This window comes from Bos indicus x Bos taurus, chromosome 7, assembly GCF_003369695.1.
Source record: "Bos indicus x Bos taurus breed Angus x Brahman F1 hybrid chromosome 7, Bos_hybrid_MaternalHap_v2.0, whole genome shotgun sequence".
In the NCBI taxonomy this organism is placed as follows: domain Eukaryota; kingdom Metazoa; phylum Chordata; class Mammalia; order Artiodactyla; family Bovidae; genus Bos; species Bos indicus x Bos taurus.
Genome location: NC_040082.1, coordinates 57,796,304 through 57,820,806, shown reverse-complemented (window position 1 = coordinate 57,820,806; position 24,503 = coordinate 57,796,304). Strand labels below are relative to the sequence as shown.

At 47.7% G+C, this 24,503-nt stretch overlaps 1 protein-coding gene across 2 annotated transcripts; it reads left to right on the top strand.

Annotated features, from left to right (window-relative positions):
* The first annotated feature begins 4,188 nt into the window (after nucleotides 1-4,188).
* Nucleotides 4,189-19,688, top strand: DELE1 (DAP3 binding cell death enhancer 1). 2 transcript variants are annotated; one of them, XM_027546134.1, is made up of 13 exons: nucleotides 4,189-5,125; nucleotides 5,813-5,927; nucleotides 6,018-6,141; nucleotides 7,618-7,765; nucleotides 9,269-9,430; nucleotides 9,686-9,774; nucleotides 9,875-9,971; nucleotides 12,997-13,139; nucleotides 14,290-14,448; nucleotides 14,542-14,634; nucleotides 17,017-17,176; nucleotides 18,127-18,369; nucleotides 19,108-19,688. In XM_027546134.1, the coding sequence occupies exons 1-12, from the start codon at nucleotides 5,095-5,097 to the stop codon at nucleotides 18,366-18,368; spliced, it is 1,563 nt and encodes a 520-aa protein (XP_027401935.1). In that variant the 5' UTR covers nucleotides 4,189-5,094; the 3' UTR covers nucleotide 18,369; nucleotides 19,108-19,688. The 2 variants fall into 2 exon arrangements, with proteins under 2 accessions (XP_027401935.1, XP_027401934.1); XM_027546133.1 differs by lacking the exon at nucleotides 18,127-18,369.
* Nucleotides 19,689-24,503: the final 4,815 nt, after the last annotated feature.

Genomic DNA, 24,503 nt, shown 5'->3' with positions numbered 1-24,503 from the left:
GAAGAGATAGGAAGGGAATGGAACTAGGAATAAACAGAGTTTGGCCTTAAGACAAAGAAAAGAGACAGACCTCTTCAAATGAGTCTGTGTTCTTGTCATTTCCTTCGACTCACGTTCATGCCTTACATTTATCTGGACAGTGTGCAGCTAAACATCCATATCTGTGCTCCCAGCAGCTCTTCAAGTTAGAGCCTTCTTCATATCACCGTTTGTTGACCATGTGCCAGTCAACGATGTGTTACCTCGTGAGAAGGGTACAATTATCATTCCCATCTTACAGATGAGGAAACCAAGATAAAAGATTACAATTCACTTGACCAAGGTCACTTGGCTGATAAGTAGGAGAGATGGATTGGAGGCCAGTCAGTCCCATTCCAGTGTTCTTCTGTGCTCTTCCTGAAATTTTAAGTTGAAAATGGTTGCCTCTAGGTAGTAGGGTGAGAGGGTAGAGAGCTGTGTGTGGCATGGGTCTGCAGGGTTTTGTTATAAGCTATATAAACACCGTTTTTTTACTGGAGTAGGCTCTTCTTTAATAGACCATTTCTTAAGTGAGGGGTAGAATCCACTGAGCCTGGCACAGTCCCTGCTCTCAGCAGACGAACTCTTCCTTAACACAGTTCACACTTAGTTAGGTATGAACTGGTTGATGACCTGGCCAACCTCATGTCCAGATCCTACTGGGAATAGCAGGCTTTCTGTGACTTTTTGTTTGTTTTTCTAATACAAAATGAAAACAAAAAAACTTACACAAAGGAATGTCTCTTTAGTCCAATGGTTAAGACTCTATGTTCCCAATGCCAGGGGCACAGATTCGATCCCTGGTTGGGGAGCTAGGATCCCACATGCCACAAGGCATGGCCAAAAAAAACCCAACTTGCACAACACAAAGGAGTTTGCGTTTTTTTAATATTACAAATTCCTACTAACAAAAAGTGAAAAGAACTGGTATTCGGGCTGAGGTGATGACTCAGCCTTCTCAGTGATGAGGGTGAGGTCATTGGCTAGAAGGGACAGGATGACGGTGAGGGCTTGACTTTCTTCAAACTGTCCCCCACACAGCAGCCAACAGCCTTTTAATATCCTACAAGCAGGCCTGATCATGCTTATCCTTCCTTTGATGCTTTCCAGACAGAGTCGAGACATGGGGTAGGGGTGGGGACGATATAAAACTTTGTGATCTGGTCTCACTTACCTCTCCAGAGTATAGGGCTATTGCTATCCCATACCATCCCTGCCCTAGCTATAGCCTATAGATCTTAAATTTTGCTCTCTTTGCCTCCCTGGGCCTTTACATCGGTTGTTTACCCTTCCTGAATTGTGTTTTCCCATCCCTTCTTCATCTGATTAGTTTCCATGCCTCATCATTCAGGTTCATCAGTTTAGAGGTTGGAGAAGGCAATGGCACCCCACTCCAGTATTCTTGCCTGGAAAATCTCATGGACGGAGGAGCCTGGTAGGCTGCAGTTCATGGGGTCGCGAACAGTCGGACACGACTGAGTGACTTCACTTTCACTGTTCACTTTCATGCACTGGAGAAGGAAATGGCAACCCACTCCAGTGTTCTTGCCTGGAGAATCCCAGGGACGGGGGTGCCTGGTGGGCTGCCATCTATGGGGTCACACAGAGTCAGACACGACTGAAGTGACTTAGCAGCAGGAGTTTAGAGGTCACTGCCTCCAGGAAGTTTTCCTGACTTCCATACCTAGGTTATGAGCTTCCTCTGGGTGTTCCCATAGCACTCTGTACTTCCCCTACATTCCCTAGTATTCATGCCCTTTTGTCTTCCCCTCAAACACTGATGCTCGGGTGACCCTGTGAATTGTTTTAACCAACTGAGTGAAGAAGTGACCCTGGGCAGGTTCCAGGCCTAAGCCTGAAGAAGCCTGGCAGTTCCCACTTCTGTACATTTAGAAGCTCTGAGCCACTATTTATGAAGTTCAGCTACCCAGCTGGAGAGGCCCTGGGACTACATGAAGAAAGAGGCCTAGTTGAGTCTTCATATGACTCCAGCCCCAGCTGCCATCTGACTGCCACCTCACGACAGACCCCAAGTGAGACTAGCAAAATTGCCCAGCTGAGCCCAGTCAATTCACAGAACTGCAAGAGATGATAACATGATTGTTTTAAGCCACTAAATTTTGGAGAGTTTGCTGTGCTGCAATATATAACTAAAGGACAATTTGGGATTTTAATTGTCTATGAATTTGCTTACCCTGCCAGACTACTGTCTCCATGAAGGCAGGGGTCACATCCAGTTTTTAAAAATTGTTATACACTCAGGACATTCCCCAACACAGAATAAGCTCTCATATACTTGATGAATGCAAATTAAGAACGTCTACAGAATGAAGGCAACAACAAATGTCTAGAACATTCACTGTGTTGACTATACATTGATATCAACAAAAGGTGATTAACTGGACATTTGGGCAGTAAGTTCCCAATGTAAGTGAGACAGCTTACCTTTGTAGAAGGATTTGCAGAGCTGCAAGGCAACACAGAGCAACCTTGGGAGCAGAAGAGAAAGGCTAATGGCTTGGGCCTAGAAGTTCAGGCCAAGGTAAAGGCAAGGGAACAAAGGTGTCATCTCCGATAGTACTCCCCTGGGCAGTGCTAAACAGGTGATCTGGCCTATCAGTGAGGACGACAGCTGCCCTCGCCAAGTACCCCTCACTCAAATGGTCTGTTAGTGTTCACGGGCTTCTAGAGACAAGGGACACCGAAATACCATTCTACAAATAGGACTAGACATCATCTTCAAAATTTTTCAACTCATTTTAAACACGGAGGGCCTTCAGTGTATGTGGAATAAATACATTTCCGCTTAAATCAATAAATCCCATGACTGAGGTCTGGTGGTCTTATCTGAAGTAATCATCAGCACAAAGTGTCTAGTCAACTCAATGGGTATCTTTCGAACACCTTCTGTAGATTGACAGTTTGTGTCAAGCCTTATGTGGAACGCAAAATGGGAAAATGCCATCCCTGCCCTGAGGGAGAGAACAGGGGAGACTAGACTTACACAAATGAGATAATTAAATAACAGGACAACATATAATTACTGCTAAATTGTGTGGTAAGAAACTAAGTGCTACAGGAATTGGGAAAAGTGGAGAAGAACAGTTGAGGAGTTGTCACTAAAGAACTGGAGGTGAGGAGTTGTCACTAAAGAACTGGAGGTGGCTGAGCCTTGAGGAATGAAACCAACTCCCCCTCCCCATCTCTCGCTGAAAGGAAGGAGGCAGAAGTTCTTAGGAGGAAGAAGAGACCTGAACCAGCATGCTTGTTATTTTACTTTGATGCAGCAACACAAGGAATGTGAAAGGTGGCTGCCCCAAATTCCAAAGCAAGCGTATTTCTGAAGTTTCCCAATATTAACACTTCTAGGCCTCCATCAGTTTCTTGTGCTTGCAATCCTTTTTCCCTTCTCCCTTCACCTGGTGAATTCTTACTCGTATTTAAAGGTCCAGCTCAAATGCACTACTTTTCTGAATTCTTCCATGGTATCCAATAATCCAGTGCTCATGCTTCTATTGGAACATATCTATGCCTTTGGCCTATTCACTTCCTCTACTGCTGTACTAACGCCAACTTACACTTACTAGGCTTTTACTATCTGTTGGGAACTAAACATTTAAAATGTGTTATTTAAGCCTCACAACTGCATGAGGTATTATTTTTCCTATTTTATAGATCAAGAACCCGAGGCTTAAAGTGGTTAAGTAAACCGCCCAAGAATACGAAACAGGAAATAAGAAGGCTGGGATTCGAACCATTTGTGGAACTCCAGAAAGTGAAAGTGAAGTCGGTGAGTCCTGTCCCACTCTTTGGGACCCCATGGACTGTAACCTACCAGGCTCCTCAGTCCATGGAGTTTTCCAGGCAAGAGTACTGGAGTGGGCTGCTTCAGAGGCCACTCTTAAAATACTAGACCATGTCTTCCTGGAGGCTATAAATACCTTTTACTCATCAGTCTTCTCAGATTCTAGGATGGTGGCTGACACATGGCTCAAAATTTGCCAAACAAATCAACATACCTGTCATAACACATGCCTGGGTCTAAAGGTAGGTACCCCCCACTACCCGCCCCCAGGTACTCTTTTACCTCAGATAGAGACTTCCACCAACCCAGAAGTCACCTGCCAGGGAGAGGGGAGGAGGGAGAAAGTGTGAGCAACTTACATTTGAATTTGAGATCCTTTATTTCATGGATTCAACTGTGGGGAAAGAGGATTGATTCTTTGCCCAACGAAAGAATACACAGATAACACTGGCTTAGACTGAAGATAAGAGCTCTGATTAACAGGCGGCCAGGAGGGGGCCAGTCTCCTCTTTGAAAGCAGCAATTCAAACCAGAAATTTGTTCCCGTCAAACCAGGAAGGACCAGGTGAGATCACTCCATCTGACCCTATCATGGGGCAGACTGAGGCACTGACAAAGGAAGGGCTCGGCCGGAGGGTATACAGTGAGACAAAGCCGAGCCAGAGTCGAATCGGAACCCCACGTGCAGTTTTTCATCTCCTATCAAGTCGAGCCGGGTCTCCAACTCCAAGCTGATGGCCCCGGGCGGAAAGCTCGGACTACTGTTTTACTCCGTCGCACCCTAAGGCTCCTCTCCTCCACCCACTGGGTCTGGTGTCTCCCATCTCTAGCCTCGGGGCCTGGGGAAGATTGTTCTCCCTTGAGCCTCCACGGGGTCTGCGAGGTCGTCCAGCACCACAGAGGCCGCTCTCGCCCTGCTTCTCAACGGTCCTGTTTCTGAGGCGGTTCAGCTTCGCCACCTGCCACCCCGTGTCTCTGTGCGATCCCCCCATTCTTGTGCAGCCAGCAAATGACACCTCTTCCACAGGATACTGGGGCAACATCCCCGTGCCCTTGTCGCAGTTCACCTCTCCGCTACCCCCAAATACGCCTACACTCCCACTTCCTTTCGCTGATTGCCGTGCTTCCGGCTGGGCTCCCCTCTAATTGGCTGACAGCGAGCTTTCTAGGGGACTTGGCCACTCGGAGGGCGCCACAGCGGCCACTCTAGCCGTTGTCCCGTGGTTTGGCCTCCCTCTTTCGGCCGCGAGCTCTATGGTGCTGGCGACGACATGTGGCGGCTGCCGGGACTCCTGGGCCGAGGTAAGGGACGTCGGAGCCCCGGATCTTAAACGGCACCTGAGACTTGAAACTGAGGAGTGTGCGGCCAGGAGGATCAAGCCAAAAGCAATAGTGGGCGGTGCTAGAGCGGAGGAGAGGTAGCGTCGTAAGGGGCGGGGCTACAATCTGTGTCTGGCGGGGGCGGGGGGGTGTCTTTGGAATTTGAGGTGTGGGAGTGGTTAGTGGGAAGAAGGTGGAGCGTAGAGCCTAGGAGTTGGTGGAGTTATTGGAAGGGGAGGAGTCAAGTAGCCGGAGTTAGTGCGCAGAGTACAGGAAAGATGAGCAGCAGAGTGGGCGGAGCCAATGGAAAGACGCAAGATTTATAGAGACAAAGCGCTCCAAACTGTGAGCGAGAGTTTGTGTTTGAATGAATGGTCTTTTTAGAATAGTGGTTATCAGAAGGGCACTAGAAATCACCCAGGGAACTTTTTCAAAATAGCTCAACCCTGAATGATCCTGGTTTGTTTGGTTCTGGGGTGGCACGCTGGAATCTGTTGTAGGCAAAAGATTCTTACGTGTATCCTTGTTAAAGAAGCTCTGCAGAAGCAAGTGCCAGTGTTTCCTGGGTTCCTGGGGTGGGGCTCTGTCAAGGGTCAGAGGGAAGACTGGTGGATACGTCCTTGCCTCAATCCCGTTCATGTCAAAGTAACTGATCCTTGCCCTGTACAGCTCTTCCCCGTCTGCTGGGACCTGGCCTTCGTGGGGTGACCCCCAAGTCCTCGAGCCCAGATGGGCCCCAGGCTACCTCCTCCAACCTGCTGGTTCCTGTGCCCAGTTTTGACAGGTGAGATACTGCCATTCTGTCACCCATGTGCTCCCTGGCCTCCCTCTACCCTCACTTAGGCCAGAACTTGATAGCCTCTGTTACATCTAGGTCCAGCCCCCACTGCCCTGGCCCAGGCACAAGCAGGGGCCCAAAGTCCCATGGATGGAAGGATGCCTTCCAGTGGATGTCTGCTCGTGGCTCCCGGAACACATTGTGGGATGCCATATCATGGGTAAGGCTTCCCCAGTCCTTTCCTTGACCTTCATTGTGGATGAGAATGATCCTGTATGGAAGTGTAGCCTAGAAACAAGAGCTAGGGCATCAATGTGCCCACACTCAAAATTTGAGTAACCCATGGTGTTGGAGCATATTTGGGGAGATATTGCTGATCCTGTTCCCCCTGCTCCCCTTGTATGTAATCCTCCATTTATTCAGTAAAGATTTATTGAACACCTTCATTGAGCCAGGCATTTTTTGCTATGCCTTAGGGACATATCAGAGAACAAAGTAGATATGATTCTTCCCTTCATGACGCTTACAACTAAATATTACTAAATAGCTAACTTTTTATTTATTAATAGATTCTCTGTATATTAATCCTTACAAAGCTTTACAGAGGAAATATAATATTCATTTTATAGATGAGGAAACTCAGGCTCTGAAAGTTTAGGTAACACTCTTAAGAGCACACAGCTATTAAGTAGAAGAACCAGATTTTACTCTGGAGCTCATGCTGTTAGCTACTATGGTCTGTGCCTTGGTTGCTGTATCTAGTATAGCTTGTGAAAGCACTCAGTACACATCCTGGCCTGTAACAGTTACTTAGTAAATATTTGTTGACTCTGATCTATAAAGACAGAGGTTTAGTAACATGAGCTGACAGGAGGTCTATCAGGGCAGAATCTTTGCCTCTCAGGTTCTGTTTTTAAGATACTCTAAATGAAGTTGGCACTCACATCATTCTCATGTCCATCATTTCTCATCCCTCTCCCTTTCATGCTATGTACTTTGGGCACGAGGTTTGACCTCTCTGAGCCTCAGATTTCTAATCTTTAATTTGGTGTCATCAGCAGAGCTGAGCCTGGAATGTCTCCACACCAAGGGCGCTTCTCGCTGGGGAGCTGTGGCCTAGGGGCACAACACATCCTGGAGAGGGGGGTTTTCCCATTGTGTCAATGATATGAACCCTAGGGTGATCCTGTAGTGAGTCCTTCTATAAACTGGGTCTGGATCTCAGGGGTCCTGATGTCACCCCTGAGCTCTGTCACTACTGCGCATGTGAAAAAGCCTGACCTTGTTTATTCAGTCACTCACTCATTCATCTATTCAACATTTATTTATTAGTGCTGTATCTATTAGGTGCCTGTATCTACTAGATTATATAGATAGATGGATAGATAAGTCTATATCTACTAGACTATATCTATGGTCTATTAGGAATACATAGGTGAGCAAAACAGACATGGTTCCTGCCCTTGTAGTGCTTAGAGACTAACAGGAGAGACAGACCTTGATGGATAATTGCAGAGATGACTGTTTAAGTACCAGTGTGATCTGGGCTCCACAGGGGAAGTTTGGGTGCTTGTGAGAGTGTGTGGTGGGCAATCGGTCACAGCCAGAAATCAGGAAAGGCTTCTCAAGGGAGTGGCATTGGACTGCAGGAGTTGATCGATGGAGAGCTGTGTCCATTATATGCTGTCTTCCCCAGGGCACTCTGGCCGTATTGGCCCTGCAGCTGGCGAGGCAGATCCACTTCCAGACATCCCTGCCAGCAGGACCTTGGCGAGTGGAGCACTGCTCTTGGTGCAGTCCGTTGGACCGCTTCCTCTCATCTCCCTTGAGGCACCCTTGTTCCTGTGAGTTCTCGGTCCCAGGGACAGAATGGCTGGGCTGGGAGTTTCTCTGGGCTAGGAAGCATCTCTGGACACACCTCAGGAAAAGAGCCATCAGAGGCTCCTTGCCTTTCCTATCTGCAGTCAGAGGAAGGGGAATGGGAGGAAGTTCTATCCACCCAGGGTGTGGGCCACACCTGTCTCCAGGGTCCTCCCCTCACCTTCCATGGAGGGAGCCGTGCAGGGGTCCAGGAGATTTTAGATTCTAGGTGTGGCTCTCTGCCCAGTTCTCAGCCATTTAGGTTATTCTCTGGTTAGTCATTCATTAAAAAGTGAATCTTTGTGGTGGTGGCTTAGTTGCTAAGTTGTTTCCAACTTTTGTGACCCCATGGACTATAGCCCGCCAGGCTTATCTGTCCATGGGATTTTCCAGGCAAGAATACTGGAATGGGTTGCCATTACCTTCTCTAGGGGATCTTCCTGACTCAGGGATCGAGCTCTGGTCTCCTGTATTGCAAGCAGTACCCACCAGCAGTTGCTGGTGGATTCTTTACCAACTGAGCCACCTTATTGAATGGCTATCATGTGCCATGGAACAGAGGCAGTGCAGTGCAGTGTCATGGTTACAGGTCTAGAGTCATACTGTCAGGATTCCAGCCCAGAACTGCTGAAACTAGTTTTGTGTCCCTGAACAAATTACTTAAAAAAAAAAATTACTTATTTTTGGCCATGTTTGGTATTAGTTGCAGTACTCAGTGCCCTAGAGCACGTGGGTTCTTAGTTCCCAGACCAGGGATCAAACATGTGTTCCCTGCATTGGAAGGTGGATTCTTAATCACTGGACCACCAGGGCAATCCCTTGATGAATCACTTAACTTCCTGTGCCTCCGTTTTTTCACCTGTAAAATGAGGAAATAATAAAACACACCCCATAGGTTTCTTGGAAGGACTAAATGAGTCAATACATGTGGAGGACTTAGAACAGTGCCTGGCATGTAGTAAGCACTCAGTAAGTATCACTTTAAGTTCTTGCCTTTATTATTATGACTACAATCATTATCAATATTACCATCAAACCAAGTGCTAAGTGCCGGGCTAGAAGAGTGAATAAAGTAGATGCCTCCCTGCGGCTGAAAGAATTCAAGCCAAGGAGAGATTTATGCTTGAGGGATGTGGGTATCAGCAGAAATGTGGGCCTCTTTCCACCCCAGTGGAGGGAAGCCAGCCAAGGAAATGGAGGAGGAGGCATGTGATGGACATATCTCAGGAGTTTCCAGATTCTTCCTTTGGCCCCTAAAATCTCAGGGAGAGCTCAGTCAGTCCCAGTAGAGGAAACCGATCCCCTTCTTCTTCTTTTTTTTTTTTTAATTTTATTTATTTGGCTGTATCACATGTGGGATCTTAGTTCCCCAACCGGGCGAACCGACGCCCCCTGCATTGGAAACACAGAGTCTTAACCTCTGGATGGCCAGGGAAGCCCTGAACTGATCCCCTTCTGGTGTGACTGTTCTCACTGGCTCTTTCTAGCACTGCGGAGGCACATTCTGCCCAGCCCTGATAGCCCAGCTCCCAGGCACACTGATCTCGGGGAATGCAGGCTGGGCCAGGATGAATCCTCCACTCAGCCTAAAAGCGTCGCTTCACCCAGCTCCTTGAGAGCAGCCAGGCATCAGGATCCCTCTGAGGAAGGTATGGCCCCAGCTACTAAAAGCAGAAGATCTGTGGTGGGGTGGGGTGGGGTGGGGGTGGGGAATTGGGCAGATGGACTTTTGTTGCTGCATATGCCAGCTAAGGGAATTGTCATTCTTGTGAGTCCTCATGCTTTCTGGGGCAATTTGGAATTATTTTGGTTCTTGGCGGTGGTGCTGGCTGGAAGGCTGGGGGCACTGGGAGAGTGGGAGAAAAAAGAAATAACACCTTCCTCCTTTGCCCTTTCCCTTGCAGATCCCAGTGACATCAGCTTCCTGCATGCCAGCAGTAGCTTCAAGTCCAAGGCAAAGCCGGCCCAACCTCAGCCCACTGACGAAAAGCAGGTATTGTCCAGATGTGGCCACCTGGATCCCCGTAACATTTCCCTAGACAGGCAGCACTCCCAGGGAACTGTCCCATGATGAGTCTATGTTTCTTCCCCAGGAACAAGAGAAATCAAAAAGTCTTTCCCTCGAGGAGGCCATGACTTCCATTCAGCAGCTCTTCCAGCTCAGTGTTTCCATCGCTTTCAACTTCCTAGGTAACTGGGTGGACCCTGCCTCAAGGAAGGCAGATGGGAAAATGGGAAAGATATGGGGTAGGTCAAATAAGGTCAGGGCAGCAAATGGCCTAATAATAACATAAATAAACATGCTGCTAAGTTGCTTCAGTCGTGTCTGACTCTGTGTGACCCCATAGACAGCAGCCCACCAGGCTTCCCCGTCCCTGGGATTCTCCAGGCAAGAACACTGGAGCGGGTTGCCATTTCCGTCTCCAATGCATGAAAGTGAAAAGTGAAAGTGAAATCACTCAGTTGAGTCCAACTCTTAGCAACCCCATGGACTGCAGCCTACCAGGCTCCTCTGTCCATGGTATTTTTCAGGCAAGAATACTGGAGTGGGGTGCCATTGCCTTCTCCGAAATAAACATGAGAGAGTTTGTTTTCTCCAAGGTATGTCGACCAAAGCTGGCATAATGGCTCAGTGGTGTCAGGGACCTAGTCTCAGTCCAATAGTTCTGCCATTCTTAAAACAGGCTAAAGGTCCCATTTGCCTCATATGCAAATACTATCCAGCTGGAAGGGGAAAGGTGAGAAAGCTGAAGAACCACTCCTTCCCAACCTAGAAGTTGCACAGATTATTGTCCAGAATGAAGACTTGAAGTTATATCTAGTCTCAGAGGAGCCTGGGAAATGTAGTCATTAGCTGAACGACCATGTGCTTACCTGGAAATTCTGTTACTGTGTAAGAAGGAGAAAAATCTTGCAATGATACCTTGAATTTTTTGCCACACTTAGGCAAAGACAGTCTCCTGAGGTTTGGTGCAGGCCCTCAAGTGCCCTTACTTACCCACATCTGGAGACCCAGATACCTCTCAACATTTGTCCTATTCACCACAGTGACCTGGCTTGTTTCAGGCCTTCTCATGTGGAGACCCAGACCCCCAGCAGCATCTCTTGGAGTCTAATGAGCCTGTGGGTAAAAGGCTGGGATTCATTCAGTACAGATGTATTAAACAGTCACCTTTGCTAAGCCCTGTTTTAGTTGTTGGAGACACGGTGATTCACAAGACAAAGTCCTTACTCTCATGGAGCTGTTGTGTGAGCTGAGGAAGAGAAAAACAAAAATTGACAAACAAAAAAGAGAATTTCAGTTGATAATAAATCTTATGGAGAAAATTACACAGGGGGATGCATTAGTGACTTGGGCAAGGAGCAGCTCTGATCTGGAAGGCCTTGATCTGACTGAATCATAGATGGAAAGATCCTTGACCTGGCTGACAAAAATAAGCCAGTCTTGTTTCTGTTTGGAGAAAGCTTTCAAGCTGTGGGAATAGCAAGTGCAAAGGTCCTGAGGCAGGATTGAGTTTTGTTTAAAGGGAAAAAACGGTGAATGTGGCTGGAGCTCAGGGATCACCAGGAGAGTAGAAAGAGATGAAATTAGAGAAACAGGCAGGGGCCAGATCAGATCAGACCTCTGAGCCACAGTGGGTAAGACAGGAAGCCACTGGAGGGCTTTTGTACTGCAGCAGGAAGCGGGGGCAGTGATGTGATCTGATCTACTTTTTCAAAGATCTCTCTGCCTGTGGGACTTCCTTGGTGGTCTAGTGAGGTAAAGACTCTGTGCTCCCAATTCAGGGAGCCTTCTTTCGATCCCTGGTCAGGGAATTAGATCCTGCATGATGTAAGTACAGCCAAATTAAAAAAAAAAAAAGAAAAAATTTCTGCCTGCTGTGTAGACAGATGTGGATCATAGGAATGCCAGAAGGGAAACAGGAAACTAGCTTGGAGCTGAGGGTTAAACAAAATGTGATAGTGACTTGGTCTAGGTTAGAGGCAGAGGAGCCAGTGTGGGGAATGGAGACAGGGTAGAATCCTTTGCCCTCTGGAGTCTCCTCCTCAAGGACAGAGGGCTCTGTGAACCCTTGACAGTGAGTTTTCAGGCAGTCAGGAGGTGACTCATTCACTGCTAGCTGAATGGAACCCAGCTTCCACCTCATTAGCTTTTTGTGATTTTTGATGGGCAGACAGTCTTCTGAGAATTTTCTTGCCCATTCCTTCCTTCATATACATATTCATTTATTCAGCAAGTGCTCAGCACTGTGGCAGAGCACAAAGGGAGCGTAAGCCATAATCATATTTTGCATCTGTATAGAGCTTTCACCCTATGCAGAGTTATTTCTTCTACATTCTTTTTCTGCTTCTGCCTCCGGGATTTTACAGTCTAATTGAGGAGACAGGGCTTGTACTCTCGAAACAGTTTAGTTCCTAGAAAAAGGCTTATATATGAAGTAAGTGCCAGAAGAGTGTTTAAAGCTTGAGTGTGGTCTGAAGATTCTAGAGCAGAAGCAGGTTGGGACGGCCTGATGATGGAGGCAGAAAAAGGCATCCCAGGCAGGAAAAACAGGCTTAGAGTTGAGAGTAGGCCGTGCCCAGCCTCTTCCCTGTTTTCCTTTTTGTTCGGATGATAAAAAGAACATGGGCTTTGGAGCTGGGCTCTCTTATATTATCTCTCACAGTTTTCTCATAAAGCAGGATTAACAGTATCAGCTCTATCAGTTATCTTACATTGGTGACAAGCAGCCTAAACCCACTTTGGCTAACCTAAGCACAAAAGGAATCTATTGGGATCTATAGCTTCCTGCCAAGGAATCAGAAAGGACAGGAATCAGAGAGGCTCCAGAAATCTAGAGGGTAGTAACTGAGCATCAGTGTCTGCAGAGTGCTGCCATCAGAATAACCTGCAGGGGCTGTTCTCTATCCTGTTGCAACAGGAGAGATCAGATTCAAGATTCAGATTCAGATTCCTTAGAGAGGGTCTCATTGGTTGGGAAGAGCAGACACACACTGATTGACAGCACTGCGGGGAGGGCTGTTCCCAAAGGGAAATTAGGATGCTGTTCCCAAGAGAAGGATGGAGTATAGGATGGAAATACTCAGAGGATGGAAATACATACATGCAAAGTGTCTAGCACAAAAAAGAAAGGAAGGAGCCTCTGGGTATCTGACTGAGGATGTAGGGAAGTTCACAGAGGAAACTGTGTTTACACCCTGTGCTTTCTTACAGGGACAGAGAACATGAAGAATGGGGACTACATGGCAGCCTTTTCTTATTTCCAGAAAGCAGCAGACCGCGGCTACAGCAAAGCACAGTACAACGTGGGCTTGTGTCACGAGCATGGCAGGGGCACCCCCAGGGACCCCAGCAAGGTACCGCACCTCCTCCTGCCCCCAGGCCCATTGCTGTGCTGCGTTGCCCATAGTGACCTGCAGAAATGAGCAGGGGGCAGGGCTTGGGAAAGTCCAGCTTCTCTCTCCAAGCCTGGAGGGAAAAATAAATAAGTCTCCAGCTTCTCAGAATTTAAACTCCAAACACAGGAAGGCCAGGGGCCTTGTCTTTCTTCTTTGCAGCTATATCCTCATGACCTAGAATGTTACCTTGATGAATGGATTAATTAATTCTAATAAGTAGGGTAGGCAAAGATGCTGTACATAAGAATGTTATTTCTTAGAATTGTATATGATGGCCCAAAAAAAGGAAGCAATTTGAAGTTCCTTCAATAGAGAATTGGTTAGTAACATCTATGTTGGCCTTAAAAATGATGTACTATAGCTATATTTATTTATAGGGGAAGGTATTCATGGTGTATTACTTTTTTTAAACTAACAGCTTTTTAAACAGTTTTATTTATTTTATTTCTTTATTTTTGTCTGTGTTGGGTCTTCATTGTTGCATGGGCTTGTCTCTAGTTGCAGAGACCGGGGGCTGCTCTTTGTTGCAGTACAACAAAGCCATCGTGGTGGCTTCTCTTGTTGCAGAACATGGGCTCTAGGGTGCATGGGCTTCAGTAATTGCAGGTCCAGGACTCTATAGAGTGCAGGCTCAATAGTTGTGGCACATAGGCTTGGTTGATCTGCAGCATGTAGGATCTTCTCTGACCAGGGATCGAACCTATATTTCTTGCATTGGCAGGTGGATTCTTTATCACTGAACCACCAGGGTGTAGTGTTAAGTGAAAAAAGAATAGGTTACAAAATAGTGTAGTTCTCTCTATCCCTACATACACACACACACACACTTAGATATGTGTGTGTGAATACATATATAATGTGTATATATATGTTAATATTATAGCATATGGGGGAAGGCTGTACACTAAAATATTAACTGAGAACGATCTTCAGAAGGTAGGATTTCTTGGAATTTTATTTCTATTTTTGACTTATTTGTATTTTCTGACTAATCTATTGATACAATGATTATATATTATTTAATTAAAATAACTTTTTAAAACTTCATTCCAAAAAAAGGCAGCCTACAGAGTTCTCAGTTGACTGGCTACTTTTCCCTTCACCCCAGGCAGCCTTTTATTACCAATTGGCTGCCAGCCAGGGCCACAACCTGGCTCAGTACCGCTATGCAAGGTGCCTGCTACAAGACCCAGGCTCCTCGTGGGACCCTGAGCGGCAGAGGGCAGTGTCCATGCTGAAGCGGGCTGCAGACTCAGGCTTACGAGAGGTGAGTGCCATTGGTAGGGTCTTTCCTGGGTACTTGGGGCATGTGGAACTAGGCAGTAACCAGGATACCTTTTTCCTTCCTCCTTGACCACAGGCCCAAGCTTTCCTCGGGGTGCTTTTCACCAAGGAGCCCTACGTGGACGAGCGGAGAGCTGTGAAATATCTTTGGCTTGCAGCCAACAATGGGGTATGAGGTCTCCATATCCAGGCATGATGGGGGTCAAATCGGATAGAGGAAGGGATTTGGGAATGGGTACCATGCTTAGAAGAAGGTTGATAGGAGCATTGGGCCGGCTTCAAGCCTTAACTCTCGCTAACTTACTGTGTGCCCCTTGGGCAGTGGTGTGCTGATGTCAGCTCACAAGAGCGTAGAAGAATTGTCATTAGCTTGAAATCAGCTGTGGGAGGAGCATTAGCACCACAGAATTGCCAAATGCTACATAGCAGGGCTTTTCTCCTTAGAGAGCTAGTTGTTAGACATTTACTAGCATACTACTGAGCTGGTCACTTGTTTTTCCTCATCTCTAAGATTGGAGTAATAATGCCTGCCTGACCTGCCTACCGCTTCACAGGGTTGTCGTAAGGATCAGAATCTAACTGAGATAATAAGTGTGAAAGCATTTTGTAAAGCACACACATAACAGGTGTACCATCACAAGGAACTTAGTCCAGGGAAGTCAGAAGACACGTGAGATGAAGACATTGAGCAGTTTGGGGGGTAGAGGATGTCTGGTTGTCTATGAATTAGGGATTGGCATCCAGGTAGCATGACCCAGAGTCTGTTCCAGAGAGCATTAGCATAAATAATAAAAGGAAAAAATGTTCAGATAGGTTCAGGAAATATTGAGTTAAACAGATATTTTTAATGCAGGAAATTTCAGAGCTTTATGTCACTGTGAATCACTGAAAAGACATCTGTGGGTCTGCTGTATCCTCAAGTGTCTCTGACCAGTGTATATATTTTTTGAGTTGTATCTTGAAGGACCAGGAGCCCTGAATTAAAGCCAGCAGTAGCCATGTACTAGAATTTCCCTGCATAAGGGCTGATGCTCCTCTTTGCTTTCTGGCCAACATGGTGATGGCTTCAGTGAACTCTTGGGCATCAGAATACTTCTTTTTCACTCTGTTCACTCTGTGTTGTCCAAAGTATCTGCAGTGGTGGCATGCATGCTCAGTCATGTCTGACTCTTTGTGACCTCATGGACTTGCCTGCCAGACTCCTCTGTCCATGAGATTTTCCGGGCAAGAAAACTGGAGTGGGTTGCCATTTTCTACTCCAGGGGATCTTCCCAACACAGGGATTGAACTCACCTCTCCTGCATTGGTAGACAAATTCTTTACCACTGAGCTACATGGGAAGCCCAAAGTATTTGTAGTAGCCGTCAAAAGGGGACCAGTGTCATCAAACAGTACTAGCCTCTGTGCCTGCCTTTCCATGAAATAGCTGCAGAGCCTTCCTAGAGCTGGTGGGCCTCGGGACGTATGAGGGACAATCCTGGGGACACCCTGGCCTGTGTTAGTCACCCAGTAGGCCAGGTGGAAAAGTACACAAAGGGATGTTGTATAACACGTATGTGCATAACAGCATGGGTATTTTGACCTGACTGTGTTCTAACCTGGCCTGTAGCCATGAGTCTACCATATTTATTACATAGACTCTGGTCTACATGTTACAGAAACTTTCCAGAAATTTGACTTTAGAGGGCAGAAGAGAAATGGAACCATGATTGGGAGGGTGAATATAATGGAAATATTTATTACAGAGAGGGAGAGATTAACAATGTGGGCAATGACAAGTGTGATAACAATAACACTAATCTAGACACTTTCCATGTAAAGACACATTTAATCTTAACCACAGGGTTAATAAGGTTGGTGCTGTTTAGTCCCACTTTACAGATGAGGAGACAGGCACAGAGACATAGACTGTCATGTCTGAAGTTACACAGCTGGGAAGTGGCGAAGCCAAGACTGGAATTCAGACATCTGGCTGTACAGACTGGGTTCCTAATCCCTACCTGATACTGCTAGTTCTCAGCGAGAGAGAGAGAGGACCCAGAGCCAAAGGGAAAGGGATAAAAGCATTTTAACCTTTCAAAGGAGGAGGAACACGTTCTCAGTAACATAGGCTTTGTAACCATTTGGGCAGAGATCAGGAAGGCATATAGGGCTTGCAGAAGCCCAGCCTCTACCCTCTACCAGGAGAAACAGCTCCTGGCTCTTTCAGGCAAACCTAGGGGCCTGACTCCTTGTGCTCCCATAGCAGGACTGAGTGCCTCTCGCAGACTTCGCTTCTGGACACTCTCAGTACCATCCTCAGCAAGTTTCCACACTGCTCTGGCTGGAATCGCTCTGGGTGGAGGGATCCCTGTTTCCTCTGTTCTGGGCCTCTGGCTCTTCAGAGTTGAGACCCCTTGGTCCAGTGAGGGAGTCGGGGCTGGGCCTGACCCTGCGGGGGTGAAGCACCAGCCTGCTGACTGCTGTGCCTTCCTCCTGCATTCCTCCCAGCATTTCAGTTCTCAGTCCTTCGTGTGTGTGCATCTGTGTGTCTGTCCGTTTCTTCCTTTAGGACTCACAGAGCAGATACCACTTGGGAATTTGCTATGAGAAGGGCCTTGGGGTACAGAAGAGTCTGGGAGAGGCCATGAGATGTTACCAGCAGTCAGCAGCTCTGGGGAACACGCCCGCCCAGGAGAGGCTGCGGGCCCTCTTCTCCACGGAGGCAGCAGGTACAGACGAGAATCACAGTCATCAGGTCCCTCCCTGAGCTTAGTACCCTGCGACAGAGAAGCAGGTGACGGTAGCCTTCTGTCTCTCTGTTACTTCCTGCTCCCGTGGTGGGTATGAGCCCAGCTTTTTGAGTTTGACAGATCAAACCTGAGTTTTAACTCCTGCTCTGTCACTGAACTTGGACTGCATGTTCTTGCACCTCTGTTTCTTCACGTCTGAAAACTCATTAGGTTGTTTGTGCCCTTTAAGAGTGGAGTCTCTGTTTCCCTCAGTCCTGTGGAAGTCCTGTAATCAAATCCCGCCAGCCTTCAAAGTCAGATTTCCTGGGGATCCCCAGTCCCTTTGCCAGTTCGCTGGGCTGGGAAGCCTGATGTAGGGCTCAGAACCTTCACAACAGTGGGAGAACTTCTGTGATACAGTTATTTTCCAGTTTGTAGGCCACCCACCTGGAGGGTATGGGATTTAATTTTATTGTGATTGTGTCCCCTTCTGCCATCTCATTGCAGCTTCTCCTTTGTCTTTGGATGTGGGGTATCTTTTCTTGGTGGGTTCCCGCGTCCTCCTGTTGATGATTGTTCAACAGCTAGTTATTGGTACTTTCACAGGAGGAGATGAGGGCACGTCCTTCTACTCTGCCATCTTGGAATCAATCTCTGGAGACTCATTGAGGATTAGATGAGATCACAGCCAAGGGCTTAGCATAGCCTGGCGCATAGTAGGTGTTGAATATGTGATGGCCTCTCAGATGACTCATCAGGAGGGACACTATCCTGAGGCTGCCTCCAGGCCCTGACTTACAGTCTAGGGCTCTGGGAGCCCTGCTCACCCCTGACTCAATTTGGCTGACCTGGTGAACAATGCCAGGGGAGCCAAGTCCTTTAAGAAACCCTTGCTCCAAAGTAGAAGTCCAAGAACACAGGGTAAGAGTTGCTCTCCCCTCTCCTCGCAGCCCCAGGGCCCAGCGACCTAGCAGTGAGAGGACTGAAGTCGTTTTCCAGCCCCTCTCTCTGCAGCCTGAACAGGAGCCTGCTGGCAGGAGCCTCTTGCCTGCCACATGCCTCAAGCACAGGGAACCTTGGCCTCCTCTGTAGAAGCGGGCATCTCCGAACCAGCCCTGGAGCCCCCAGCAGGGCCATTCCCCAACACCCCTACCCCTTGGAAAGGAGTCTCGTCAGACTGGGTTTTGGCTAAGGTGAGATAAGATGCGGTCACCAGGACCTCTCACTGGTGCTGGAGGGAGGGGCGGGCAGGAAGGAGGTGAGATGGCAACAAAAATAGGGTGTCAGTATCCCTTTCTGGGGTGGAAATTCCATGGGAGCTTAGGTTTTTGAGCCATTTCAAGTACATGGCTAATAGATGACTCCGATCACTTCTCATAGGCCCACAAATGAGCTGTGGATGCATTCACAGTCATTTCATCTATGCATAAAAGATTCCTTCATTGACCTGGGGAAAACTTTATACTGAAGGGGCCAGAGACCCTGGTCCTTGCCTTGGCCTTTGTCTTTGAGAAATCACTTCCCTTCCCCCTTGCCTGGCCTCAGTTTCCTCAGGCTCAGACTACATAATTTTTTGCCAGCATCTGATGTGTGTGCCTCTGGTGGTTCGCAAGAGGATTTTAGGTAGCATTCAAGCTAATATTTTTTAATTTTAGTATTTGTATTGTTTATATCATAAAATGTGATTAGCATATTATAGTCTCACAGATATTAAAGAATAGTGAATCCAGTTCGAGAAAAACCTTGTGACATTGCATAAAGGAGCACAGATCCAAAGGGGTGCTTCCGTGAACGCCTACAGCTCAGGAAACGCTGAATCATGCCGCTTTTGTTCATTTCCACTAGATCCATGATTGTCTCCATTTCACCTTTGATTTGGAAGGAAGGAGCTTAGTGTCCAAAGGCCTGATGTAACTGTTTGACTTTTTCAGGCCTTCACACTTCACTCAGCCCTAAAGATGGAGCCTGCGAGTTCTCAGAGAGATACCACAACTTGAATCCCAAAGAAGAGGCCAGTTATCCACCTGCCTCCCCAAAGAACCTTAAGTACCTGGCCAGCACAGTCAAGAAGAGGGAAGTGTATAAAGACCCAGGTTCTGGCCACATCCCCTTGAAGCAGTGGCCTGACTCGCTGTGTTGTTTCCTCAACTGTAGACCAAGGGCAGCGGCGTCTGCCCTCCTACCCGCCAGGGCTGAGATGGGACATTTCACTGCGAAAGGACCTTGGTGCGCACTCAGGCCCCAGGAGGCAGAGTGATGCCCTGTTTCCATGGGTTTGTGAGTCATCAGGCCAGGACTAGAATCCTGCCTCTTGAGCCCTGGCCCAGGGCTCTTTTGTACAGTTGTCACTGCAGTTTTATGTGAAAGCCTTATTATCGTCCTGCCGACAGGAGGGAGATTGAGCCCCGGAGTCTTGGTACCAGAGAGTGTAGATTTCGAGATCCTCGTTTGTGAAAGGTTTGTATCAGAAATGGATGGGAGTTTAATAAAAGAGATACTGGAGATTATCTCATCACTCTTGCCCTTGAGTATGTTGGGGAAAGCCAGGGAGACGGGCAGGGGAAGCTGAAAGCCGAGGCTCCATCCTCATATCTAAACTCTCCATTAACCAATTTAAAGGGTCTTAAAAGCTTCTCCAAGAGAGAGACATAGAAAAAAATGATTTCTGAGTCAACGCTAATGACTCCAATTACTGAATTTGTGCATAGCTGTTCCCCGGCTTCTGGATGTTAGCCCAAGTTCAATAGCAGAGATGTGGTTGAGGGTGCGGGGTGGGAAGGACTGAGGACCAAGCCCCTAGGAACTGTTCAAATGGGAAAGACCACCCAGCATGGCTAGCTCCAAGTGGGTAGGATCTGAGGAGGGGAGTTCTCCACATTTCTCTCTCTGCCGGCCGCACCCCCTCCCACTTCTAGTGGTCTCGCCACTGGAGCCCTAAGCTTCCTCCAGCTCCCGTGCCTCCCCTGCCCTCTACTCCCTTTCCAGGGCTGCCCTGAACACGGGCCTCACCCGCCTGGTCCCCTCCTGTGGCTTCCTCCCACAGATAGCTCCTTGGAAGCAGGGACTTTTTCTTTGGATTCCAGTATCCTCAGCACTTAGCATGAGGCCCCGTTGTGCAGGTAAGGGCTCAAGACACTCACTGGTTAAAGCTCAGGGTTTTAAGCTGTGCAGCGTACTCATCTCTGCAAAAAAAAAAAAAAAAGGTCTGTGGTCAGATAAGTTTGGGAAACGCTGCACTAGACATCCCCTTTTTATAGATTCACAATATACATCAGCATATTCAAGGTTCCAAGAAGTCCTGCAGTAAAGAACTTGGTTAACCGAGTGCTCCCCTCATAGAGCTGGGCACAGAGCCCAGCTCCCCTCAGATAGCTGGTAAACCTTCCTGGGGCACCCCCTGTGTAAAGTGTCACTTCCTGCCTTCCCGTGGAGCCACACTCCCCAGCCTCTTCCCCTCCTTTTGTCACTGGGGGTTCTCTGATTATCAGCTTCTCTGGTCATGCCTGGGGCCAAGGGGCAGTTCAGACAGTCTGGGGACCTTGGGCCTCCTGTAGTGATGGCCAGGTAGGGCTCTCCCTCCCCCTCGGTTGTTACAAATTAAGTGCTAATCCAATCTGGCATGCCAGATACAGAGAGGGGATGTTTTTAAGCTCCCGTTGTGGAGAAGGAAGGATGGAGAGTCGTGAGACGAATGTTGTCAAGGGACCAAAAATCCTTAGCTGTTCAGTCCCTGCGGTCTCTGTACAGCCCCAGGGGATGGGCTTCCTCGCAGCCCCTGGAACTGCTGTGCTTTTGCCATTAAAATTCCGCTGTTAATGACTCATTGTCAGTGCCCTGAAAGGAAATGTGAGGGGAGGCTAGGGAGGTGGCCCTGTTAGCAGGGCCAACCTGGATCCAGATGACCCAGCGTTGGAGCCCTGGTGCCGTCAGCAGTGAGCCCTTTGCCAAGGCTCTGCTGCCTCAGTTTCCTTATCTGGAGATGCTGTTTTCAGAGGGCCCTTCCACTGTGGCTTCCCTGGTGGCTCAGTCAGTAAAGAATTCGCCCATAGGGCAGGAGACCAGGGTTCAATCTCTGGGTTGGGAAGATCCCCTGGATAAGGGAATGGCTACCCACTCCAGTATTCTTGCCTAGAGAATTCCATGGTCAGAGGAGCCTGGTGGGCTATAGTCCATGGGGTCACAAAGAGTCAGACATGACTAACACTTTAACTTTCCACTGACACTGCGGACGCTGTTTGGTTCATTATATTTTCAGTGCAAGGCATTTAGCAAATGTTCAGTAAATTTCATTCAGTGAATGAGTGATTCTATGCATTATCTTCTCTCCACCTGACATCAGCCAGTGCCAAGACTACTCAACACATAGGAATTGCTTTAAAATATTTAAATGAGTCTGTGTACCCCTCCCGCCACTGCCATTCCTAGTGCTACTTCTGACCCTTAGTAATTATTCATAAATACAAAATGTTTGTTGAATGAATGTTTCTGATCATGCCTCCCACCCCTGACCCACTATACTGTACCCACTTACTCAGCAGGGACTGGAAGATACTGACCTATTTTCTGGGTGCACACTGTGTGCCAGGCTGATCCTGTGCGGAAACTCTTCCTCTCCCCTTCCTGTCTTGCTATGTTGGGGATTCGGTTCTCTCCAGAGTCCCAAGGGTGGTAGTTGCCATATCCCTCTCATTTCAGTCAGAGGAGAGGTAGGGTCAGTGAGCTGCCAAGCTGAAGTTGGGTGACAGGCAGGGAGGCTGCCTGTCAATCTCGAAACTGCCCCCGGGCTCCAAGTGAGCACTGCGTTGTGGCGCTCCTAGTGCTGGAGAATGGCTGACTATTGATAAAAAAATGTCCCCCTGCGCTTTCCAAATTAAGACGACATTTAACAGAGTGCTCGCTGGCTCGCCTGCTCCTTCAGTCTCCCGGGGGACAGAGCCCATCTTGGTGGAAGATGTTTGAGCATGTCCAAAGCTTCAGCTCTGACATCTCAGCTGATGTCAAGAAGTTTCTGTAACCTTTCCGTTCAGCACACTCAGTTCTGTCAGCATACACACTGTCTCACTCTCAACTTTCTTGGGGGAAAGGGCTGGCATCAGCCCTTGGAGGGGGTGCCAGGTTTGGGCAAGAGCACCAAGGCTCACCAATATACACCCCAGCCCTGATCAAAGGTCGGTTGCCTCAGAAACAGCTCTACCTACGAGTTCTCCAGATTCTGTGGGAAATCAAGGATCACAGTGGTCCTTAATCTTATTTAGGTCACAGACCCCTTTGAGAATCAGATGAAAGCACTGTCTCCTCATGGAAAAGTATGCATCCTCCCAATTTTGCATGCTATTCAGCAGGTCCTTAGATCCCAAAGCTCGACCAGGAACCCCAGGTTAAGGACCCTTGATATATCAGAAAGAACATCATCTGAATTTCAGATGTAGATGCTAGCTCTGCCACAAACCTGCTGTGTGGCTCTGGGCCAGTCAGTCCTTCCTGTCTTGCCATTTCTTTGGCAATAAAGCGTTCAGACTCCTTGTGATTAAAACTGCCTGTCTGTGGAGGTTTAGTGACTTGAGGAGCACTGCTTACCTTTTTTATAGGTCACATGTTCCTTTGAAAATCTGCTAACTCTGTATCTTCTGCCTAGGAAAAAAGCCTGTATACAAAATTTTGCCAAGTATGCAGGGGTTCCTAGAACTACAGATTTAGGTCTTTTGAACTAGAGGGAGGCAGTGATCCAATTGTGAGCAATGGTTCCAGTTTCCTTAGGTCATCTCCTCTTCTCTTCTCTCCATCGCCCAACATCAGCTCTGCACTGAAAATCCACTAGTGATTGGGGGTCAGCACTGTCTACTCCAGTGCTATGGTTTTCAGTCTGTTTTCACGTAATGGAACCTTTTTTTTTTCTCTTTTCTAATGAAGTCTTATACCTGGGGCTCCAGTATAGAGAAAAGGGAATCCTGTAGCATTTCTGTACCCACTGTTTCATTTTTTTCTTCCATTCAACAAGTATTCAAGTGTTGCCTTGGGCCAGGTGCCTTGCTGGTCAGATTGGAGACCCTACCTGCTTGGTGTCCCCCAGCCTCTTTCATTGGCTGGGGGAACCAAACAACTTGCAAATCACAGATCTTGTAAAGACGTTATTCTGCCCTGGAGTGATATATCAGAGACCAAGAGACCCTGCTCCCTGAGCTCCAGAAGCACTTTGGGGGCCCCATTTTGTTCACCTGTAAAATGGGATAATGGAATAATGATGCCTCACTACATTCACTATATCACTATAGTGAATTCGCTATATATAGTGATTCACTATATCACTACATAGTAAAACCATCACTATATGGATGGTTTTCATTATTCCTAGATGGGAGCATGATTGGCACCTTTCAGCGAACAGTGAACATGTGTTCTGAGTTCCGGAAAAGGATGAAAGGAGAGGCACAGAAATTTTTTCTTTAGTATCAGGGAGAGCCTCCACATTGTTGAGAAGCTGAATAGACTGCTTGGAAACTTCCAGGAAAATTATAAGGCTGAACCTTGGGAAAATATTTGCTGTTTTTTTCCATCCCCTCCTCCCCTGGAAGGTTTGCTGCTGTCAGTGTTGATTTCATAGACCCAGTTCACACACTGTCCTCTAGGGCCTGAATTCACTGCTGTGACAGAGGAAGATTTACCCACGATCAGTGGGTCTGGAAAGATGACTTCTGCACCTGAAGGGCTGCTTGCTAGGGAAGGACAGGAGTTTGCAGAGGCCCAGCCTGCATCAGGTCCATGATAAGTCTCCCTCACTCTGCGCTCGGAAGAGCAGAGATGCGCAGCCTGAGAGGCTTTGGAAATATTCTTTTCAATATTTTTCCTCAGGGGATTTCAGGCAAGCCCACTTCTGGCAAAAGCCCACCTGTGGTAGCTCTTCCTTTCTTTTCCTTGGCTGGCAGTCTAGGGCCAAAGTCGAGAGCATGGATATTGGTGTTGGACAAGCCTAGTTCCAATTTCTGGCTCTGCCTCCTTTCTCTGCTTGATCTTGGGCAAGACACTCAGCCTCTCCCAAGTCTCATGGCCTTGTATGTGAAATGGGGATAATAACACCTCCCTTCCTTGGGTTGTGAGGAAATGAAATTAAATCCTATTGTAAAGGCCCCTGTTAATACTCTATAAATACTCATGCTTTTCTTAGCTTTAATTTTCACCTGGGAAGCGGATTATTTGATACTGTAGCAATGGGGGAGTGAGGGTCTAGTGTACCTATGTCCATCACCACTGACCTAACACTGTGCACCCTCCCATCCAGGCCCACAATGACACTCCAGCCAGCGACTGGATGACAAAGAACCCTCACCCT

Bases quoted from the DNA above. Each gene is read 5' to 3' on its own strand.
- DELE1 (XM_027546133.1), top strand. From the start codon at position 5,095: ATGTGGCGGCTGCCGGGACTCCTGGGCCGAG. The intron at 9,775-9,874 runs GTATTGTCCAGA...TTTCTTCCCCAG, and splicing joins AGCCCACTGACGAAAAGCAG to GAACAAGAGAAATCAAAAAG. The intron at 13,140-14,289 runs GTACCGCACCTC...CCTTCACCCCAG, and splicing joins CCCCCAGGGACCCCAGCAAG to GCAGCCTTTTATTACCAATT.